The 22322-nt window shown below is 36.6% G+C and overlaps 1 protein-coding gene across 1 annotated transcript; it reads right to left on the reverse strand.

Annotated features, from left to right (window-relative positions):
- Positions 1-3526: 3526 nt before the first annotated feature.
- On the reverse strand, positions 3527-18534 carry LOC145770087 (uncharacterized). The gene is made up of 5 exons (XM_082581678.1): positions 18393-18534; positions 8070-8146; positions 7827-7874; positions 6346-6485; positions 3527-4448 (listed from the first exon to the last, which is right to left on the reverse strand). The coding sequence occupies exons 1-5, from the start codon at positions 18400-18402 to the stop codon at positions 4364-4366; spliced, it is 360 nt and encodes a 119-aa protein (XP_082437804.1). The 5' UTR covers positions 18403-18534; the 3' UTR covers positions 3527-4363.
- Between the last annotated feature and the right edge of the window lie 3788 nt (positions 18535-22322).

A 22322-nucleotide genomic window follows, 5' to 3' on the forward strand; every position in this document is an offset into this window, starting at 1 on the left:
TTAAGCTTAGCCTACTGGTGGTCTATGACGTTTCGCTGCTGCCTTTGTAAGTTATATTTAAAGAAATTGTAGGAGATCATTTGGATAAGCGACTCCTATGTTCATGTTCGATCTGTGTTTAAGTACAATGTTTTGAGTATAATGTTTCACATCATACATCAGTGGTTCTCAATCAGTAGTTAAATTTTAAAGGGAGTCGCCCAACTAAAAATATCATATAGGCTAAAAGAAATGGCCTAACTCTTTTTATATCAAGTGGGGTAATGCTAAGTTAAAATATGCAAACGTTAGTCAGCAGCCTAGTCGCACTCATAAGTTTATCATTACTGTGATTGCAAGGAGGTTCTGATTTGGCTACAAATAAAAAGAAATTTATTGTAAAATCGATTAATTCTTTATAAAATTTACAGAAAAACATTAAATTAGCATTTTAGTTATTATCGGCAGGTTCAGGCAATAGGCATCCGCTACATTAAAAGTAGCTCACTACCCACTGCCATTACTCGAGTTAAAAAAGCGCGCGCTACTGCTACTCTTGTCTTAATTTAACTGACACAGGAAGCACTTTGTGCCGTCCAAATGACCAATGACAACGAATGATAAGTTGATAACCTATCATCCTAGTCCCGGCCTATCATTTGTGTACAGTGTACAATGCCATTTCAACGTCGTTATAGAACTAGTTCAGTTTTCAGTTCAGTATATTTTTTGTTTTGTTGGCGAAAACGAAAGACACAAAAAGCAAAAAGACAATAAACACAAATAATTCGCACAACAAGGATGGCAGCGAAAGACCAAAAGGTCACCAAAGTCAGCTGCCACCCAAACATTTAAACAGAAGACCCAAAATTAAGAACATTAACCCATACGGTATATAATATAGCCTATAGCACAATACCAGCACTTTAATTTGTAAAAATTAACAATGGAATTAACAATACATTAACAATGGAATAACACAGGGCAACATAAAAAAAACATTGTGTAGAGAAATAAGCGGATGATACGTTTCAGGAGTGATCATTGCACAAATTCTTTAATAAACATTTATATTTAAATTTAAAAACATTGTAAGACTTTTCTTTTATTTCTTTTGGTACTTGATTCCATAGTTTCACTCCATTAAAACATAGCATCTTCTTACCAGAGTTTGACGTTGTAGAAGGCAAATATAAATCATTTTTTTGGTTCTGACGGGTTTTGTGATGGTGAATTTCATTTACAAAAATAAAGCAGCCAGCAAAGGCCCTGGGCAGCATTTTGTGCACATATTTGTACATAAATTTTGCAGTTTCTAATTTAATAATATCGTCAATTCTGAGCACATTAAATTGGTGATAAAGAACAGTTGTATTTTGTTGACCTCGGCAAAAATAAGCAGGATCGAATGAACTTGTTTTGTAACCCTTGTAGTGGAGCAAGCAATGTAGAGTTTGCTCTTCCCCAATTTATAATCCAGTATTGGATCTTGGATTGAAACAAAGCATAATATAAAGCCCGTAATACTGTTAAAGGGGCAATGTATCTCAGCTTAAATGCTATGCCGCAGACCTTTGCAAGCTGCTTTCTAAGATTAATAATATGACTATCCTATGTCAATCGCTCATCCAAAGTTACACCTATATAGTTTATACATTTCTTCCTTTCGATGGATCGGCCACTGATGGACAGACTAAAATTTTCTGCTGCACTTTTTTTGTTGCAGAGGATCATATAAGTAGTTTTACTATAATTTAATGAAAGTTCATTGGATTTCATCCACACATCAATTTTTTCTATTTCTCTATTGACATTTTTTTGGAGAGATGACAGGCATTTATCTGACATATGAAAGTTTGAGTCATCAGCAAAAAGTGTAGTTGAAAAAGAAGATGCATTTGGAAGATCATTCACATAAAGAAGAAAAAGCAAGGGACCAAGGATCGACCCCTGTGGGACACCACATTTAACAACATTGAAATTAGAATTCTTACCGTTAATTTTTGTACTTTGCATTCTATTTGTTAGATAAGATGTTAAAACGTTTAAAAACTTGCCACGAAAGCCATAATGGTGAAGTTTTTTTTAAAAGTATGCCATGATCAACTGTATCGAAAGCTTTACTTAAATCAACAAAAACCGAGCATGTGTATTTATGATCATTCAAGTTAGAAAGTAAATCATCATAAATTTTTGTCAATGCTAAGCTTGTTGAATCATTTTCACGAAAACCATGTTGAGCTGGGGTTAAAATATTATATTTGTTAATAAAATTCATCATCCGTTTATATAGAATGTTTTCGAAAATTTTGGCAAAAGTTGGCAATAAAGAAATTGGTCGCAAATCTGTAAAGTGTAAAGGTGAACTAACTTTTGGTACAGGTATTATGAGACTCTTTTTGAGTACATCAGGAAAGATTTCTTGCAAGACACATTTATTCAGTACTTTTGTTAAAAAAAGGGTATATAATTACATTAGCCATTTTGATAAATTTAGAAGGTATTTCAAAAATGCCTGAAGCTTTATTTGCTTTGAGGCTTCTTATAGCATCAGATACTTCTATCTCATTTATATCAGGAAAGCCAAAAGAAGAATATTTTCTGTTTAACATGAATGATTCAAAATTTACATTTGAATTTTAGCTGCCATTAAAGTTCCAATATTTGTGAAGTAATTATTTAATAAATTCAATAGAATCTGTTTTATAGCTTTTATCATTTATAGTCATAGTTGAAGGAAGCTTTTTATTATTCGAATTTCTTTTCCCCTCTATCATCTCATGAATGATATTCCATGTTTTCTTGGAGTCACTTTTTGTTTCTTCAAACTTTTTTTATTCTTGGTGAAATTTATATTAAGAAAAATATTAGTTGTTCTTGGTGAAATTTATTGTTGGAGTACGCATCTTTTAAAAACACGAACATTTCAAAATGGGAGTTGCTCAGTCCTGCCCGCTTTGGCTTCAACACGTCTTTTCCAACAGAGAAAAATCTCTCCAACACAGCACTGGAAGGAACGGGGCGTTGTATGTAATAGAGACGTTATAATTCGGCACTAGGAAAGTTCAAGGACTTGTTTCTGTCTGAAAAAAGGCTTCTACAATACTTTTCTTTCCGCACCGACGTTTCATGCGATGGCACTAACACACTATAACATTCATCCTCAGAGTCATGTCACTCTGCCAATGCACATCTGTCATAAGTGCGTCGCGAGTTCAGCAAATTCTTCCTTAAAGTTCGTCAATAAAGTTTTAGAACCACTGCTGTTGATTGTGCTGAACCATTCGTAGGCCTAACCAGCAACCCTACAACAGCTATTGACATTTTGCTTATTGTAACCTAGTTCGAGTAGCCCGACATCCAAAATAAATCCACGATTTCTCTAAACAAAGGCATCACGAAAAGTGAATTTTCGAAATCACCCGAATAGCAGCGGACCATCCTGCCATTACGTTACTTACACCTCAATCCAGACTGATTTGCTGTCTGGGAATGTCTTGGCATCTCACATTCTTAATTCAATGCACAGTCGCACGCGTGCTTAAAACAAATTTACTTTTTTTTTATTAACTGCTAATTGAAGTGTAATAGTCATTCGTTAAACAAACGTTGAAAAGATGAAAACACTACGTCAATAAACTGTATTCACGTTGTTTGGTTGAAAGCAACGTATACAGTATAAACGACTAAACGTAGCCCAATTAAAATCTGCGCTCGTTAAAAATGTCACAGTTAACTAAATAACATAGCACTAACGTAAGTAGTTCAATTGAATATAGTGACAATTAATTGGAGTTTCTTTCAACAAAACGAAAACTTGAGTTATTAAAACAACCCCTTGAAACGGTGCCAGCAAGCCTTTCAGTTGCCACGAAACATTAAGCTCAGTGCGGTGTGGTAGCAATGGTCCAAACAGCAGCTGTTGTGTCTAGTTACTGTAGGCTACTGCTTGCTTCTGCTAAATCAATAAACGTTCTTATCACAAAAGACTTAATAGTTTCATTACAAGGACGTCGTAAGAAAGCACACCTAAGCGTTACAAAACATTAACGTTAAAATCAGTATCTCATGTCTGCTGCTTCTTTATGTCATCACAACAGACTGCTACTGTAAAATCTGACAAGTTTCTTTCGCATTTTCTCTTTTAACGGCCGCTGACTATTTAGTGATGCAGCAGCAAAATAACAAAATTAACGACAGTAACGTTTTTCAATTAGAAAAAAAAATTGGTATGACAAAGTGATTTTGTGCCTGCGTTGTTCAGAAAGCAATTCCCTAAAAAAATTTCACAAAACAAGAAAAAAATAATTTGAACACAAAACAAAGAGATTTCCTCAACACACAGAAACAACTCCGTCGGGACCACGCTTGTTTCTCGTCCAATCTACTCCTTGGCGCCACTTCCAGGTTTGAACTCATCTTTGTTTTTCAAGAGATAAGCAGCCAGATACTCAATCGGATTCGGGGGTCTGCAAAATAATAGAATGACATAAGCATGGCGACTGACAGGAATACTGAAAGTGGACAGCAAGTGAGGGTACTGTAAAGTTAAATTTAGTTTAATAAAAAAAAAGGCACAGGGTTGCCAACAATAAACAAGTAATGAAGTCGATTAAACTGTGCTAAGATAAATTTTCAGAAAAAAGTGACAAGTTACAAAAAAAAATCAACATGGAATCAAGGCGTTGGGTTGTCCATCTAGCAGGCAAGACAGGTGATCACTGGAGTGACATGCATGAGAAAATAAATTTTTCGATAATATTGAGTGCTGTCTAAGTGATTATAAAAACAAACAGTTGCACTTTACAGTAGTAAAAGTGCCAGTTTGCAGCAGGCCCTCAAAAAGTGAGGCCGAGGGAAGGAGGCGAATATTAAAAAGATGGTTGAAAGATCCAATATAACTTTGGTCAAAGTCCTTGTTTTGACCACAGTTGAAACCATTATATTCTTGATGTAACTTAGTTATATGCTTCACAGTTCATATACTTCTCAAGGAACATACAAAAGAACCACAAACTAAAATCATGATGCGGATAAAAAATTTAATTTAAAGCTAGAAAAAATGAAAAGTGAGACAAGTTTAGAACAACATGAACGAGACAGTAGAAATTGTATGGAAACATACTGCAATCGTGCTGCACATCCTGTGTTTAGCTTCGAGAGTCGATGTGGTGTGACAAGTAAAATAGCATTTTGTTTACTGAACTAAAATTTCTATGAAAAACGATAACGAAAAGAAAATCACACATAGCGGACAAGAGCTTTTCAAGGAAGTAGATAATCAATAAATTAAGAACCTAAACCAAAGGTTTGGTTGCATGAAAACACAAAACCGTCTTTACGTGAAAACATGCGTGGAAAGAATGTGATGATATTACAAGTGGTGCTTAATCTTGCACTTACATTTAAGGTAGGCGCCTGATGCTGTCAATAAATCAGAAAGTTTATGACATGCGCAATTGGATATATTTAAAACTGTTCTGGTACAGCAATGCCAGTTTCACAATCTACTGCACCATGAATGTTGATCGCTGGTAGGTGATCAGAAATTATTGATTTCAAATGGTACATGAAAATGTAGAAAATTTAATGCTTTGTAGGCAACGAAAGTTGCTGTTGTTAGATCTTTTAGTGTTTCAATCCATTGTCCCCATGAGTTTGAACACCGAGTTGACGTAAAAGTCAAAAATTAAAAAGCAATTGTTGATAGGTTGGAAATAATTGAATTTAGAACAATTAATTACGATATGAAGAATGAAGATAAACTGTTATTAAAACAGGATCAACAAATTTATTGCACCTAATACTCATCCGCAGTCCGCACTGACCACACTACCGTGATATCGGTAGCATTAAAAAAATAGCACTTTATTGTATTCTACAGGGAAGTGATGATGCATACCATACAATCTAAATAAAGTGATAAAATCCCCCTTCCGTAGATCAAATTGTCAATAGCTTTAGAAAATGTAAACAGTTTTTATACAATTTCGCCCACAGCGCCAACAGGAGTCAATCTCCGAATTCGAGCCTGTCTCAATCCATGACTGAGAATTTGCGGCAGTTTGTCGATTCCACTATGGGCTTGACAAGAGATGACGCGTGAGACATATCGAGGTGTGAGGGCGATTGCGGCACTTGGAGGTGAGTCCGGCCACCTTTGGTAACGAGGACATTACCGGATTAAAACTGGCCTACTACTACTGTTGTCTCTATAAGTAGGAACTGACTCCCTCAAGAGCTTGCAAGAGTTCGCAAAACAACAAACAGCTGTTCAACAAAGCAGTACAAATATCATCGGTAAGTTACACTGTATCGAGGGTAACTTCGATATTTTAATACACACATTGCTTGAGTAAAACCTACCTTTCTTTAGCCAATGTTGATAGACCAGAGAGAAGTATCGGAACTATAGTTTGATCGAGATAAGCACGTGTGGGCAAGGACTGCATGTCCACAGTGTTAGGAGTCTTTCCAGCAGCATCCTTGTCAGTGCTGGCAGGTTCCTGCATAAAATTAAATTATTATTGCATTGAAGTTCATAAAATGTCAAGAAAATCTTAGTTATAGTTTCTATAAAAACTTATAGTTTCAAAGGAGAGTGCTTTTTGTACCAAAGACAGGCAAGACACAATAATACAACAGGGTTGAGCATTATAACGATGTATTTTACATATTTACAAATAGTTTTAACAGTCGAACGTTTTCAGCTTAACTTCAGCCCTCATCAGGAATCTGAAAATATTTACAAAATGCAATAAATTTCAACTTTCTGAAGGTAACTAGCTTGCTAACTGACTAAAACAGACAAACGGAAAATAAATTAAATTTACATTGGGAAAAAAGCAACTAACAACAAATGGTTTGTACCACAGGGTATAAGGTGACACATTTAATAAATGTTGAGAAGGCATACGCCTCCAGCAAAAAATTGTTTGTTTAAATTTGGATTGTGGCATTTGACAGCTCTTCCGAAATTTTTATGTCAAATGGGGATTTGCCTTTAAGTAAAATTTTAAATGAGTCAGCAGAGAATTTTTGATCTGTGCAAAATGAACATTCCATGATATGGTCTTTGATGGCACTTTTCTTTACGTCCCTAAAGTTCAGATGCTCCCGTACACTCGTGGTCAAATTAAAGTCACGATAAAGTGTCGGAATGTGTTTGCCTAGAATGCAGTAGGAACACCATATTCTGGCGCGGCCGACTTAGCAATAGGCCAATTGATAACTTTTGCGTCGAAGCGATTAGTAGTAAAAAAAGAACTGGATTGGGAATTCAAGACTAGAGAACAAAATATCTGAATAAACAAACAATATAACAGGGCAAGATATGCTCAATTAAATTCACGCCTAGTACTTTCACGATGAGATGCATCCTGAGATGTGATGTCCCATTGTCCCTCCGACAGGTCGTACGCACCAGACGTTCTGGTCCAGATTTATAACATGGTGCAATTCGGGTTATACTGTATGTGAAGAAATCACTTTGAAATATGTTGCTAACTGTCTCATTACTTTCAGTGGCATTCTACTTTAGTTTCAGTGTGATAACTGCATAGCTGAGAGGCCAGCATGCTTCTTGGAAGAACATTGGTATCAAACGGTCCAAACCTATTAACAGTAGGCACTACGCAGATATTTCTATGGCAAGACATTTCACAGGCCTGAACGAGTGAACGTGGACACAAAGATTGGCTTCCTACTATTTTTAACCACTGGATATAAGACTGGTTGCCTATGCGGTCACTATTTGTGCATATGGAGGTTCCAAGGAAAGGAAATATTTTTATGATAATACTTAAAACTTTTTTAAATGAAGGTTCCAAAATGAAAGAACGACCCACCTGCGTGTTGGCTGCTGCACTGGGTTCAGGTGGATTTGTTACCGCTTCCTGAAACAGATATTCAATATTCATCACAAATTTATTTATACTATACTTCTGTTGAAATAGGTCGAATGATGTCAGTATATTCATACTGAACAAAAATATGATTAAAAAGTGCAAAAGTATATGTAGTTTTGAAAAAGTAATGGTGTACTTGCAACAACTCATAAAACAAAACTTAAACAACTTAAAAATATTTACAGGATCCCCTTGTGCCGATGTTGTATTTTCTGCTTCCATTGGTGTTTCAGACACTGGAGTAGCAGTGGTGACTTCCGCTAAATAAAATTACAAACACATAAAAAATGGTTATTATAGCATAAATTAGTTAGTCAACATTATTTTACATTTTTAACTTAGTTTCCGTTGAGTTAAACAAAACAGCGATGAGTAAAATTAAAAAATCACATTTGCATGAACAATTAAACATATAGACTGTAAACAAACATATACCTTCAGGTTATAAAGGACTGAACGTTATGATTATAAATAATCTAACATGTTACAAATGTACGGTATCATACTTTCTATGGTGACACAAGTGAAATCAATATTGCAGTTTACAGTAATGAATAAACATAATCTTAGTTAATTCTTTATTATATTTTTCAAGTTTCTAACTAAAATCCAAAACATTGCTGCACTTCTTGTTGAACAAAACATTACAAATCCAGGCAAACTTTTGCAATATATATTTGACAAAACAGTGGTTTCAAACCAATCTTGCCAATCTTGAAGGTAAACTTTAGTTGAGGAGTTGTTATATATTCGTTAAAGAACATTTCTGGTTCATAGTGGTCAACAATCTGCCATGGCATAATGGCGATTTCATGTAAAACTTATTGACAAGGGATTTAACCACAATGTCAACACGGAATGACCCGTTTTAGAGAATCTGATTCGGAGAAATCCCAATTCGGAGACACCTTTTTGTGAAGAAAGCTGATTCGGTTATTTCATAAATCCAGCGACGGCTGCTGTAAATTTAAAGAATCTGTAGGAATCATTTGGGTTGGCAGTTTTTGGGTTCACCTTCCCGTATCCATGCAAAAAAGAAAGTTTTTGTTTCAGTGAAGTAAATTAGCTGATATCTTGCAGGTATATATACGCTATAGCGATATCTAGCAAGTTTAGGTGAGACATTTTCGCCGAGACTTCATTCGATTAACCAACCGTTAATCACGAAACGCCACTTTACAAATAACCTATAAGCTTATTCGTTTGAATAAACAGATGCTGCTGTGAGATTTTAGAAATCTCCGAAAAAGGCTATCTCCGAATTGAATTCTCTGAACAGTAGCAAATCAATGTTACAGTAACATATTGCAGTTCATGAAAAATTATGTTTTGATCTTGTTGGGTCTCATTAGCATAACATAGTCAGTTCAAAAGACAAACAAGCAAAAGACCTTGTAAAAGCAAGTCGGTACACCATAACACAATTTTCTATTGATTAAATGCCTACAATTGTACATATGGTCTCACAAAGTGGTGACGAAGCTATCCGTATCGAAATATATATATGAAATAAGTACAACCCACAGTACAATACTGGTTTCTACAGTATTTGAATAAGCTTAACCTTATGCCTGAGGTAGAATTGTGACCTTTAAAATTTTAAACCTCTGCATTCACATCATCACTTGCCAAGAAGTTATACTGTCATATATTTTGTATTGAAATTAAATCTGAGAAATAATAGAAAAACGGGATTCAAAGTCTTTCAAAGTGATCACATGAAAGATATCATGTCAAAGCTGAACATAGAAAGGAAATCTGCAAATGGTTGTTACGACATTACTTTGACTGCTGGAGATGGTGAATTTGCCAGCCACAAGTGCATTTTCAACCTTTTATCAAAAATGCTTTTCTCAGAGATGACAGAAAAGTATGAACGCAAGGCGGATATACCAGACATGGATTGGATAAAGAAACAATGGAGCTGATCCACACTTTCATTTACACTCGCACGGTAAAAGTGACAGATGAAAGTGTGTATAATTTGCTTGAAGCATCAAATTATATGCAAATTCCAAATCTCAAGCAATATTGCATCAAATTTTTTGTGACAAATTGCTTAACAATTCAAGCATATGCGAAAACGTATGATCCGGGCCAGGTTGTGGCAATGTGGCAAAAGCTAACATTGTCAATGCTAAGAACTTTGAATCAGTCATCGAAGGAAAAGAATTCAAAGAGCAAATACCAGACATGATGTTTGAAGTGATGCAAATGGAAGAGAAAAAGGTAACCTCTAAAGAAAATGTTTTTCATGCGCTCATTAATTGGGTCAAACATGACGTCGCTACATGTAAGAAGCAAATGGTTAAACTTTTCAGTCATTAAACTTGGAAAACTGTCGTGGAATTTCTTGCAAGATGTTGCATTGAAAGAGGAATTGATTATGACTTCAGTGGAATGTCCAAGTATTTTACTTCAATCTTCAATTTCATGTGATGCTGCAACTGAAGTCCTTTTCGCTGCTACAGCAAAAAAAGAATCGAGCAATCAATTTCTTGTGATTCATAAAAAAAATGTGTGAAAGTATGACGTAAGAAAGAAGTAACTGACTTCCTGAACACAAACTTTGAACACTTGAACAGATCAGCTGTTAGCCATAAAAATGAGGTTTTTGTTATGAGTGGATATAAAACGAAAGTAGTTGAAAAATTCAAGTTAAATGATGAAGGATCTGGTTGGACACAACTTGCTTCTACAAATGCTGTGAGATGTTGGGCTGCTTCAGTAGTTTGAAATGATTTGATCTTCATTGTTGGTGGCACAAAAGATGGTTTCCCTGCAGTGACTTCATGTTTAAAGTTACAACATTGTTGAAAGCAAATACTGTAGTACAACAGCATTGATATGAATGAAGGTCGTAATGTTCAGGCTTTGGTTTCCAATGGAGGGTTGATATACGCTGTTGGTGGTTATAACAGAAGGAAGTTAAACACAGTGAACACATGTATCCACGAGAAGGTTGGTGGAGAAGAATTCTGATACGCTGTGGTTTCCAACCATTTTTAGTTACGGACCCCTTTCAAAATTTTTTCAAGCTTACAGACCCCTAAATTTTTGAGACTGATCCTAACTAATCAATAATTTTGCAAAACTATGCTTACTACCGTAATACCGTATTATTTATAATAAAATACTAGCAAACTTAAAAAACAACATTGTCTTCGAATTATATTAAAAACTTGCTCAAACATTCAAGAACCATCAGAAAAAGAACTTCAAACAAATACAGGTACATTTCATAATACAACAATGATACATGGTGCATTGGTGCGTCATAAGTCTGGAAACAAAGTTACATTATATTCTAAATTTATTGATAAAAGACCATTACATCTCAAATTTGGCCAATGTATTGCTTAAATTGTGCTGTAATATTTAACAACTTTTTTCTTCTTTTCCAAACTTATGACGCACCCTGTACTAACTTAAAACACATTTAATGAGAAGCCTGTTGTTGTCTGTCTTGCACCAAAACACAGAACTGTGGCAGGGTTTTTGATAAAGCTACACACATATAACATCCAAACTATTTCGGTGTTTGGTTTTTATGGTAAGAGCCGAAAATGCAGTCTCATAGAGGTAAGTAGTAGCGAATGGAATCAGATTGTTGAGAGTACCAAAATTTTTTCAGAGTTATAGCATTAAATTCTATGTGTAAAAGTTCGCTTGCTCTCAAATCAATAAGATCATCTTTGTTGGAATCTTCATCATCAATACTGTTCACGTCAATGAGAAAAGGATTTCAAATCCATGCTTCACCCTCCAAGTTACCCAAATTTAACATAGCCTTGAATAGTTCAAAGGAGGTCTGTAGAGTATCCAAGTGTGAACAAAGCTCCGTTCTCATAAAGATAACAATGTCACATTCTTCTTGAGTTTCATCCTTCAAAATAAGATCTTCTAACATTGGAAAGTTGGTATAATTACCTACTTCCAATCTACTTTTCCAAAGAGACAACTTGAGCATGAACATGTTCAGTTTATCAGCTGCATTCATTATTGTCACACCTGGTCCCTGAATGGCATGATTAAGGTTATTGATATGGTCAAACTATCGACCAAGTAGGATAGGCCATACAAAAAAAGAATTCGACTCCAATTTTTCAGAAAAGGACTTCTTTTATCTTTCAGAAATAATGACACTTTTTGTTGAGCTTCTGTAATCGTTTCAAAACTTCGCCTCTGGAAAGTCAACGTACTTCTGAATGGTACAAAAGCATCTCGTGATCTGACCGGCATGAAGTTCCTGGCAGAGACCTAAGAAGATACGATGATTAATGGGTCAAATTGTGATAAAATTAACCACTTTCACACAATCTGACAGAACTTGTTTGAGAGTTAATGGCAAAGTTTTGCTGCTAATTCATGCCGTGCAGGATGCAATGAGTAACCATTACATCAGGAGCTTCGTTTTTGACTAAAGAGACAAACCCGATTTGTTTCCGAGCATCACCGGTGCTCCATCCGTACAAATTGAGCCTAATTTCTTTTCTAGTCAAAGTTTTGCTTGACAAAAAATTTGTTTATCATTATAAATACATCACTAGCCTTTGCAGTTTCCAAAAGTTTCACAAAACAAAAATTCTTCTTTGGTTTTATCGCCATTAACATAACGCACATAACTTAAGAGCTGACTGCAAAAGAAACATCAGTGTTTTCGTCCAGCTGCAAGCTAAATGGGAAAGGAGATGATGCCATTTTTCCATCACTTCTTTGAGAATATTTTCTGAAACATTATCTATTCTTGATTTAACAACGTTATTTGACATCGGTATACTTTCAAGTTTTTTTCTTTGTTCTGAGCCACAAACTACTTTAATTTCTAGAGCACAGGGTTTTTTAATGTTTCGGCAATAATGTGCGGCTTTTTTCCCTTGGCAATCTGATAAGCAACTTTGTAACTTGCTTCAAGCAAAGTCTTTACAGTTGGAATAAACCCGTACTTATCTAAAGTTCGGTCACTTCAAAATCTTGCTTTCTTTTGCAAAATATATCGCGGCTGTCGGAACGGTTATCCAGATGATACCATTTAAGTGTTCCTTGTAACGTTGCAAGATCTTCACACGATTCATGCTGCTGGAGAATATGCTGACCCATTTGAAACTTATGATGCGATGAACAATATGTGGTAGTTGGAAATGTTGAAGTATTCAAGAAAGCACTATTCATTGTAGCAATTTAGTTGTCATAACTGGTCGCGTCATTACATCTCTTTGATTGTCCTGGGTACCGACACAAAACTGCAACTGGTAAGGAGACACTACTTAGAGTAAGTGGTGCTTTGGGGAATGTGGAGTTACCCCTTTATTCTCATGACTCCCAGGTCTGGGTTAAATACCCAGAGAAGGCTTGGCTCTTGTCGGTGCGATGTGTAGGTGTACTGCAATGTACAATTCCTAACATACCCAAATCAAACCCCCAGGGTTAAAATGGTCCCGTGCTTCCAGGAAAGGTTCTTATACCATATATTAAGACAAGGAAAGTCTGATATAAATCCTACAACTCAGGGACCTTACTGTCCTTGTCTCAGCATGCTGACTGCTGAGCCAGGGCAGACAAACCTTGTGTGTAAAGGGTGAGGCCAGGATTGTGCACACTGTAATTCACCTTAAAAATCAATAGCGCAGGCTCAAGTTCATTTCACGTCTTAGCCTTTACCCCAAAAGTCCTGTAGCGATGGAAAAGGGATGAAGTAGGCAACGTTTTATGCTCCAACTCTAATAGCGGAATAATCCAAAAAGGAAAGATTTTATGTCTCCTTGTGCCATCTTGCAAAAAGCATCTCTCCCAATGACAAGATCATAATTCTTGGCGACTTCAATGCAAGACTTGGGCAAGACTCTGAGACATGAAAAGGGGTATCAGGGGGACAATCGGGACATGATATTGGTAAATCCTACGATAATGAATGTTTGCTAATAGATTTCTGTGCTGAACATCAATTCACTATAAAGTATAACAAATACTTTGTTTCAGAAGAAAGATAGGCTAAAGACAACTAAAAGACAAAATGCACCCTCAATCCAAGCACTGGTATCTCATTGACTACATCCTTATGCTGTGCGCCAATGTGATCGCAGGGATGTTTTACACAAATGCGTAATGCCAAGCGCAGAATGCTACCATGATCACCATATAGTTTGCTGTAAACTAAGGCTCCATCTCAAGTACAACTCAAAGAAAAAACCTCCCAAGAAAAAAAATACAACATTAGCAGGTTGCAACCAACTACATTAAATGCAAAACTTCAAGAAAGGTTACAATCAAGTTAGCTTCTGGGAACATCTAAAAACAGTTGAGAAACAGTCATCTAAAGAAATACTTGGATCTACCCATAGAAAGAATCAAGACTGGTTTGACGAAAACAATCACCTCATCTAAATGTTATCAGCTAGAAAAGATCTGCATATCAAGCACATTTAACCAAACCAGTTTGCCCCATAAAGAAAGCAACCTTCCAAGAATGCAATCATCATTATTCTGTACAAAAACTATTAGGACAGAAATCTGACTGTTCTAACTACCGTGGAATCACTCTTCTCTCAACTGCCAGTAAAATCTTTGCCCCAGTGCTTTTAAGCAGTTTACTTCCCATAGTTGAAGAGCACCTCCCAACATCACAGTGAGAGTTATGAGCAAATAAAAGCACCATCGACATGGTATTTGTTCTCCATCAATCACAAGAAAAATGTAGGAAACAAAACAAAGGCCTCTTCATCGCCTTTGTTAACCTCATCAAAGCTTTTGACACAATGAGTAGAAATGGACTCTGGAATATCTTGAAACGGTTAGGCTGTCATACAAAATTTCTCAGCAAGATCATCCAGTTGCACACAATCCAACATGGCCAAGTTCAACATGACAATGACATATCTGCATGTTTTAACATATCAAATGGCGTAAACAAGGTTGTGTTTTAGCACCAACATTAATTAGCATCTTCTTAACTGCAATGCTCCAAGAAGCATTTAAAGATCTTTCTGATGAGGATGGTATCTACATATGCTACCGTAATGACTACTGACGGCTCTCTGTTCGACCTTGGGAGTCTTACACAAAAACAAAACCAATCCATGAACGGCTGTTTGCTAATGATGCAGCCTTGCATGCCCACACAGAGGAAGCACTGCAACACTTAACTTCTTGTGAAGAAAGGGGCGTTCTTCCCGGCTATCAGCACAAGGCTGAGCACTCACTAGTACAGCGAGCAGCTGCGATTCGCCAACCACAAAGATAAGAGTTAAACTGACCGGTAAAGCGGTGGTCGAATAAATTTGTGGCAGAATACGGTGCGATACTGATGAGCCCAGCCTCATGGGCGAAACATGTGTCTATCGCTGTCAATTCTTGCTACAAATCGGCTGCCGAGAAACTTAACTTCTTGTTTTGCAGAAGTTACAAAAATATTCGGGCTAGTAATTAGCCTAAAAAAGACAGAAGTGCTACATCAGCCTGCACCTGAGGAAGTATTCTTCCATCCTCATTCAGGACTCATATCTGTCGACCAATCGGAGCTCAATGTAGTGCAGCAGTTTCCATACCTAGGATACACCATATCTTCAGATGCTAAAATTGAGTGTAGACTGGCTACAGCAAGCTCTGCCTTTGAAAGGCTTCACAAATGAGTTTGGGACAATCATTACTTACAAAAGGAAACAAAATTCATGGTATAAGAGGCAGTCGTTTCAACATCTCTCCTCTATGGATCAGAATGCTGGGTGCTATATCGCCATTACAACTCCTGGAACATTTTCACCAGCGTTGTCTCATATTTATTCTGAACATTCACTGGAGCAAACATGTCCCAGACACTGAAGTCCTTTAACAGGTATCTATCTCCAACATTGAATCATCGCAGTTAAAAAGAGAACTATGTTGGGTTGGCCATGTTTCCAGGATGGACAATTACAGACTCTCCAAGATCATCTTATTTGGAGAGCTTTCCAAAATCAGGCCATCGCAATGTTGGTGCTCCCAGGAAGTGCTTCAAAGACACCCTACAATCATCACTGAAATTGAGCAACTTAGACACTCGACATTGTATTAACCTTGAAGGTAGACATGCATGGACGCTCACTGTACATGAAACCATTTTCAAGTATGAAGAAATGCGTATCACCAACCTAGAAGAAAAGCGTCGCAATAGACAAAAATATAGAAATTTCCATTACTACCGGTGGCTTTACATATTATCGTTGCGGTCGCGCCTGCCAGTCATGCATTGAACTTTTTAGCCATAAGAGAGCTTGCAAATGACATGATTTTTAAACTGCTATCTTTGTTCCGAAGTACTGCCATATATAGTACACTACTGGTAGATTGTTATTTTGTAGTAGAGTGAAGAGTTTTCATTCTCAGTTGACTTTCCTGAAGCTGTGATTTTGTTTTAAATTTGTGTACCATGTGTATAATAATTGTGTATTCATTACATCTTGTGTATAAAATAGAGATTTTTCTGATGATGGAACTTTAAAGTTGTTCAAATACAACATTAGATCAACTGGAAATGTGAAATCAGAAATCTGTGTTAAATCGCAAAATTTTGTATCTGCAGCATTTCTTGAAGATTATATACTGATTCTTTACTGACTGTAGATACTTTTTGCAAAACCGTTTTGAATGAACAAACATTGCAGAAATAAGGCAGATATATACTTTAATGCTGTACTTTTAAGAGGAGTTGTCTTCAAGGTAAAATATAGTTAACAACCTTCTCCACTACGTCCATGACATCTATTAAGATTGCTACCTTTTTGTATGATGCGCTCTGATGAAAGAGACACTGAATTTTCACAATGCTGTTGGAATTTCCTGATCTTCCATGTGTATTTAAAGGGCAGTGGCTATTTGACCGGCGCCGGTCTTTGAATCTGAAACACTATTTGACCGGTCATGACGTCACTATACAGTCACTTTTTTCTTTTTCTCTTTCAAAGCAAGCAAAAGACGAGAAGCGCATATAAGTTCTAAATCCAACCATCGTACTCAACTCGTAACGTGGCGCATGCGATACGTTGCCGCCTCCGACTCTAAAGGGACTGAGTTCGATACTACCCGGAAGCGTTCTTTTTTTTTATTTTATTTTTTTAACTAAATTTTGACACGAAGTGCATTTTTTAGTCAGTTTTTAATTATTTTTTATGTCTTTTCAAATGTGAGTAATAAAGTTAGAGTTTTTTTAATTTGCTGGAATTTGAGAATTTCTCTGGGTAATTTTCCGATTGTGGCCGTGCTAACTACTGATACGGTATATAGCCTACATAATTTTTCAATTCAGGCACGTTTTAAACTTTTCAAGGTTTTGCCACGTCTTCCCGTTCATTAACGTGCTGGGAGGTCTATATGTATCGATTTTTGTAGTTAGTATCTTTTTCGTCCCGGACGCGTTAATGACGAAAAATAAAATGATTGATTGATGTGACCGTGTTTGCCGAACGAAGCAATACATTTTTGCTCTCAACAAAATGCACTTTGGGTCAAAATTTAGTTAAAAAAAAAGAACGCTTCTGGGTAGTATCGAACTCAGTCCCTCTAGAATAGGAAGCGGCGACGTACCACACGCGCCACATAACGAGTTGAATATAATGGTTAGATTCAGAACTTATATGCGCGCTTCTCATCTTTTGCTTTGAAAGAGAAAAAGAAAAAAAGTGACTGGACAATGACGTAATGACGGTCAAATAGTGTTTCAGATTCAAAGACCGGCGCCGGTCAAATAGCCACTGCCTATTTAAAGTGATGACATAACACCTTTAGTTTTTTTAAACAACGTACGTAAGAGATCCTTTAGTTGTTATTGCCATCACAATGTTGGTGTTACTGATAGAAAAAGACTCATCAAACAATATACCATAAGACGGCCATATATTACTACAATTTTTAAAAAGGCTGTCACAGGCCAGATCTGGCCACATAGACACAACCTTAGCATGAACTTGTGTGTGAATATTGATTGATTGAATCTTTATCCTCAGACTGGTCAAGCTTCTTGCAGAGCTTAATCCTGGCAGTTTCGCATACTTGTAGAGGCTTTGAATCACTGACGCAGGCCCGGTCACCGAGATTGACAGAGTGAAGTTTCCGATTGTTGAAGTCTTGTTGCCAGGGAACTATTCAATCCATTAGATGCTGCTGAATGGAAAGCAGTCCTTAATGTGCGTTGCTCAAGCGCACACACAGAGAGTCGAGCCAGCGCCGCTTGATCTTGAAGCTTCTTCGTTCCAAAAGTCACTGAGCTATCAGGGCAAACATTTTCATATTTCAGTCACAGGTTGCTAACTTATACTATATGACTTAAATTTCATATTCAACCCCAACCAGGTTAAAATCTTGTTTAGGAAAATCCGCTGCCAATCCCAATTGTGAGTGACTGGTAAGCTTTCTTCAATTTTGGTCTACTAGAACAAAAGGTATACCTAGGCTATAAATTTTCATCTAATTACTACATTACAAACCCTTTAAAAAAAAGTTTAAACTTAACAAATCCTTAAAACGTTTACTCACAATCAGCCATGACTTTTGCGCTTTATTTGTAAGAAAATGCTTTTCTGCACAACACAAGCGCGCCTTGGAAGGTAAAGCAGTTTGACCAAAGTCCTCAATCAGGAGCAGATAGATTGATTTTGTATTCCAGCAACGCGCTGCCCTGAAAGCGCAAAAATATTAAAATTTTGTTGGGGAGCAATAAAGCAACCAACGTTATTCAACAAGATTGGTCATAAAAGCAAAATAGTTTATACTATAGTTTGGTACATGTTTGGCTAGGTAATGTAAAATATAAGGGAATTTGTAAGTTAAAGTAACAAAGTCATCAGTATTTACTACAAAAATGTTTTTATTTTTTGCATCTCCTAATGAATAAGTGCAGTTATAAATATAGATGGATAGTCGTTTTGTTAGCAATTTTTAAAAAAGTTTTATTTTTGCAATATCGCATAAAAATACACAAAGATAATAATAGAACAAAATGATAAGATGGTTTTACTTTTTTTTAAAGATCACTAGAAAATTAAAGAAAAACTTACCTAATGCGTTGTTTCAAACATGACCATATTGGGATAACTGTTTCAACACAGTGATGTAGCCAGAAAAAAAAAATTGAGGGTGAGAGAGAGAGTTGTTTGTTTTATTTGCCTTCCTAATACAAGTCGAGAAAAAGAAACGCAATTACATAAAAATCAAAGTATAACAACAGAAAGGCGTGGCAGCACCAAAAAACTTTGTGGTTAACCAGTCAAGGAAGGCCAATGCCCAATGGAAAAGCATGAAAACCAAATTAGGTACCACTACCACATTTCAGAACACCCAGCACAAACACTAATGCATATTAGACCTACGCTGAAAGCGCAGAAAAAAATCGACTGGTGAAACGGATCAACATTTTTGATAAAAACCATCCAAATATGAAGCAAAGGGAAGATGGCTTAAAATCATTCTCGTGCCTTGGTAATAGGCCTATGCAATCGACTTTCTAACAGATTCAGAAAGTATGTTTAAACATAAAGCACAAACAATTTATTATTACATGATCAGAAAATGACAACATCACGAGTAAAAGTCTATTCGTCGCCTCCCGCCAGCCGTATTTACTCGATTAATTTTCTCGTCACTGATCCTTTCGCGATGGCAATGAAACACACACAAATCTAAGAGGCAATCGGAAGTCATTGTTGAGCGTACCAGATCTTGACCCTCTTCATGAATAAAAAAAAACAAAAAACTTTCAGCTTCAACTGCTGTTGGCAGGATGACTTGGATTGCACTGTACACGCTTGAATAACTAATATTTAACATTCAGAAGAAGTTCTTGTAAAATTTCCTGGTTGACTTGAGAAGTCAGAGAAGACCTCCAGAGAATTACGTCGCTGTCAAGGTTGGTCAAATAAAGCAAAATAAACAAATGCTCAATTTCATCTATCTTGTTTGGTTTGCTTGATAGAAGAATGAATAGCAACGCAAAAAATGAAGGGTTGTCACTCAAATCGTTCCCGAAGAGAGTTACTGGTACCGGTAGGCTACTCAATCCGTCGGTGTATGGGACATAGCCTAGGGCCTACCGAACGTTGGAAATACTGGAAGCCGATTCAAAACAGACGTTAGCACGGTAAACTTGTACGGTAGGCTTCAGTGGCGGCTCGTGCCATGGGGCTGCAGGGCTGCAGCCCCCCCTGAAAGAAAGAGAAAAAAGGGAAGATATGTTTTCCTCTGTGTTTGTCCGACCCGATTACTTTTTTCACTTATGGATTGCGGATTGAAAATTAAAATATTTAAAAATTTGTTTGGAAACATGGCTTTGGGACAACATTCTTTGCAGCCCCAGATTTTGGATTTCAAGTGCTCTGATTGGCTAAAAATATCCTTGAAGCTCCACCTCTTTTGGTATTTTACAGAATACGGTACATACCGGTAACAGCAATTTTTGAATCTGTTGGGGCTGCATGGAAAACAGCCCCCCCCCCTAACCGAATAATTCTACAGACTTTTTAAAGTTAAGTTTTGTTTCGCAGAGTAGCGATGAGACATGACTGTAAATGTGATAGCTATAGGATTAGGGTATTCAACAGGTTATAGGATGTACCGGTACCGGTACTAGGGCAAGAAAACAACAGTGCTAGGACAAGAAACAATAGTGCTAGGACAAGAAACAATAACTTACACTGGATCTCGAACCTCAATCGTCTTAGGCTACTGTGTGACTGTGATGTGCAGTCTGACCATAAAAAGAGCTCAACACCTGCTCTCCTGGGCCACATCGAAACCTGCTTTTGCCTGAGGATGGGTTTCTTTTATGTCCGGTTTTCTTTATCCATCCTATTATTGTTATTACAAAGTGGCTATTTTTACACACTTGTTGCCATAGTTACAATCAGGTGTTGCCAGAGTTAGGATTAAAGTTAGGTAGGGTTAATTAAGGTAAGGGTTAGAGTTAGGAATAAGGTTAGGGTTTTGATCTTTGCCCAGTTTTGATCTTTGCATGTGACTCCATGCTGCTGAGGGTTGGTATAGTATTTTCTAGGGCAAGGAACGATAATTGTTTCCACTCAGTGATCCGTCAGGAGTGATAGATAGTTAAGTTAGGTGCTTCACTAGTGTCTGCCCTCTAGGTCTAGTACCGGTATGCTGCAGAAGTGCATCTACATGAATGATTTATCTTCTGAATTAAACGGTCTTTCTGTTGGCTGCTGCATTGGCAACTCCTGTCTTCAATCATTTAATGTATGCTGAAGGCTTGTGTTGTTTTGCATCAAGTGTCAAGGGACTCCAGAAACTCATCAATGTTTGTCAAATGTATGTAGTTTCTCATGACATTATATTTAATTGCAACAAAACTGTTGGTGTTTTATATAAAGCCTAGATGTTGAAATTTGGCTATAATCCGATCATATATAATACGGTATTTAAATAAAAATCGTATCTGCTTTGAGACCCTTGAAATATATTGGAGTAATAATTAACGCTTCTACCTGATGATAAAGACATGAAACGACAATTACGGTCATTGTATTGTTCTGAAAACATGTTAAAAGCAAGGTTTTCCAAACGTTTGATTGCTGTTAAAAATGTGTTGTTTCGTTCCTATTGTATGCCTTTATATGCCTGTCAACTATGGTGTAACTATCTTCTATCCAGTAGTAATCGCTTACGTGTTGGATACAATAATTGTTACAGAATGTTGTTTAATCTGCAGAGACGATGCAGCATCACCTCTGCATTCGTTGATAACAATATCACCATTTTTCAAGCTTTCATTTGTAAAAAATTATATCAGTTTGTAACCCGCTGTAACTTGTCTTCCAACCAATGGATATATGAACTAATGCGAACAGACTGTTACACTCAATCTTTGTATTTGGTACATTACGACTCAGCTCTTCGGAGTTGAGTATCTGCTTTGTTTCTACTTTCATCTTGAGTCTGATGCAAATAAATAAAAAAAAAATATCATATATATATGGATACTCTTATTTTGACTCTGAATCTACCTTCATTTAAAAAAATTGACAATGATTTCATTTGTCTTAACAGGTTTATGCTATAATAATTTACACTTTAATTGGAACATTTTGCAATTTATATACAATGGATAATTCTGTAATGTCATTGAAAAAAATTAGGTTTTCCCAGTTGTCTCTGCAAGAAAAACTTAGCATCAAAGCACAAGGAAGACCCACTCCAAACCTTGACATTTCCCAATCATCCACCAGTAGAGGTAACCCTTATGCAAGGAAGTTTAACAGAAATGTGTATGATGATCATGACTGGCTGTGTGGCTGCAACAGTGAAAATGCTTTCTTTTGCTTTCCCTGTGGAGATCAAGAACATTCCTGGACCAAAGTAGGTGTGAAAGACCTGAAACATCTCAGTAGAAAGACAGAGAAGCATAGTAGATCAACTTTCCACATGAACAATACTTTGAGTCTTTCAGTGCTTGGC

The sequence above is a fragment of the Aplidium turbinatum genome, chromosome 1 (genome assembly GCF_918807975.1).
Source record: "Aplidium turbinatum chromosome 1, kaAplTurb1.1, whole genome shotgun sequence".
Classification (NCBI taxonomy): domain Eukaryota; kingdom Metazoa; phylum Chordata; class Ascidiacea; order Aplousobranchia; family Polyclinidae; genus Aplidium; species Aplidium turbinatum.

What these genes read in the sequence shown, in the direction of transcription:
- LOC145770087 (XM_082581678.1), bottom strand. An exon ending in CATCGGCACAAGGGGATCCT is followed by an intron (nt 7,875 to 8,069) that starts GTAAATATTTTT and finishes TATCTGTTTCAG; the next exon opens with GAAGCGGTAACAAATCCACC. An exon ending in GTGCAGCAGCCAACACGCAG is followed by an intron (nt 6,486 to 7,826) that starts GTGGGTCGTTCT and finishes AATTTTATGCAG; the next exon opens with GAACCTGCCAGCACTGACAA.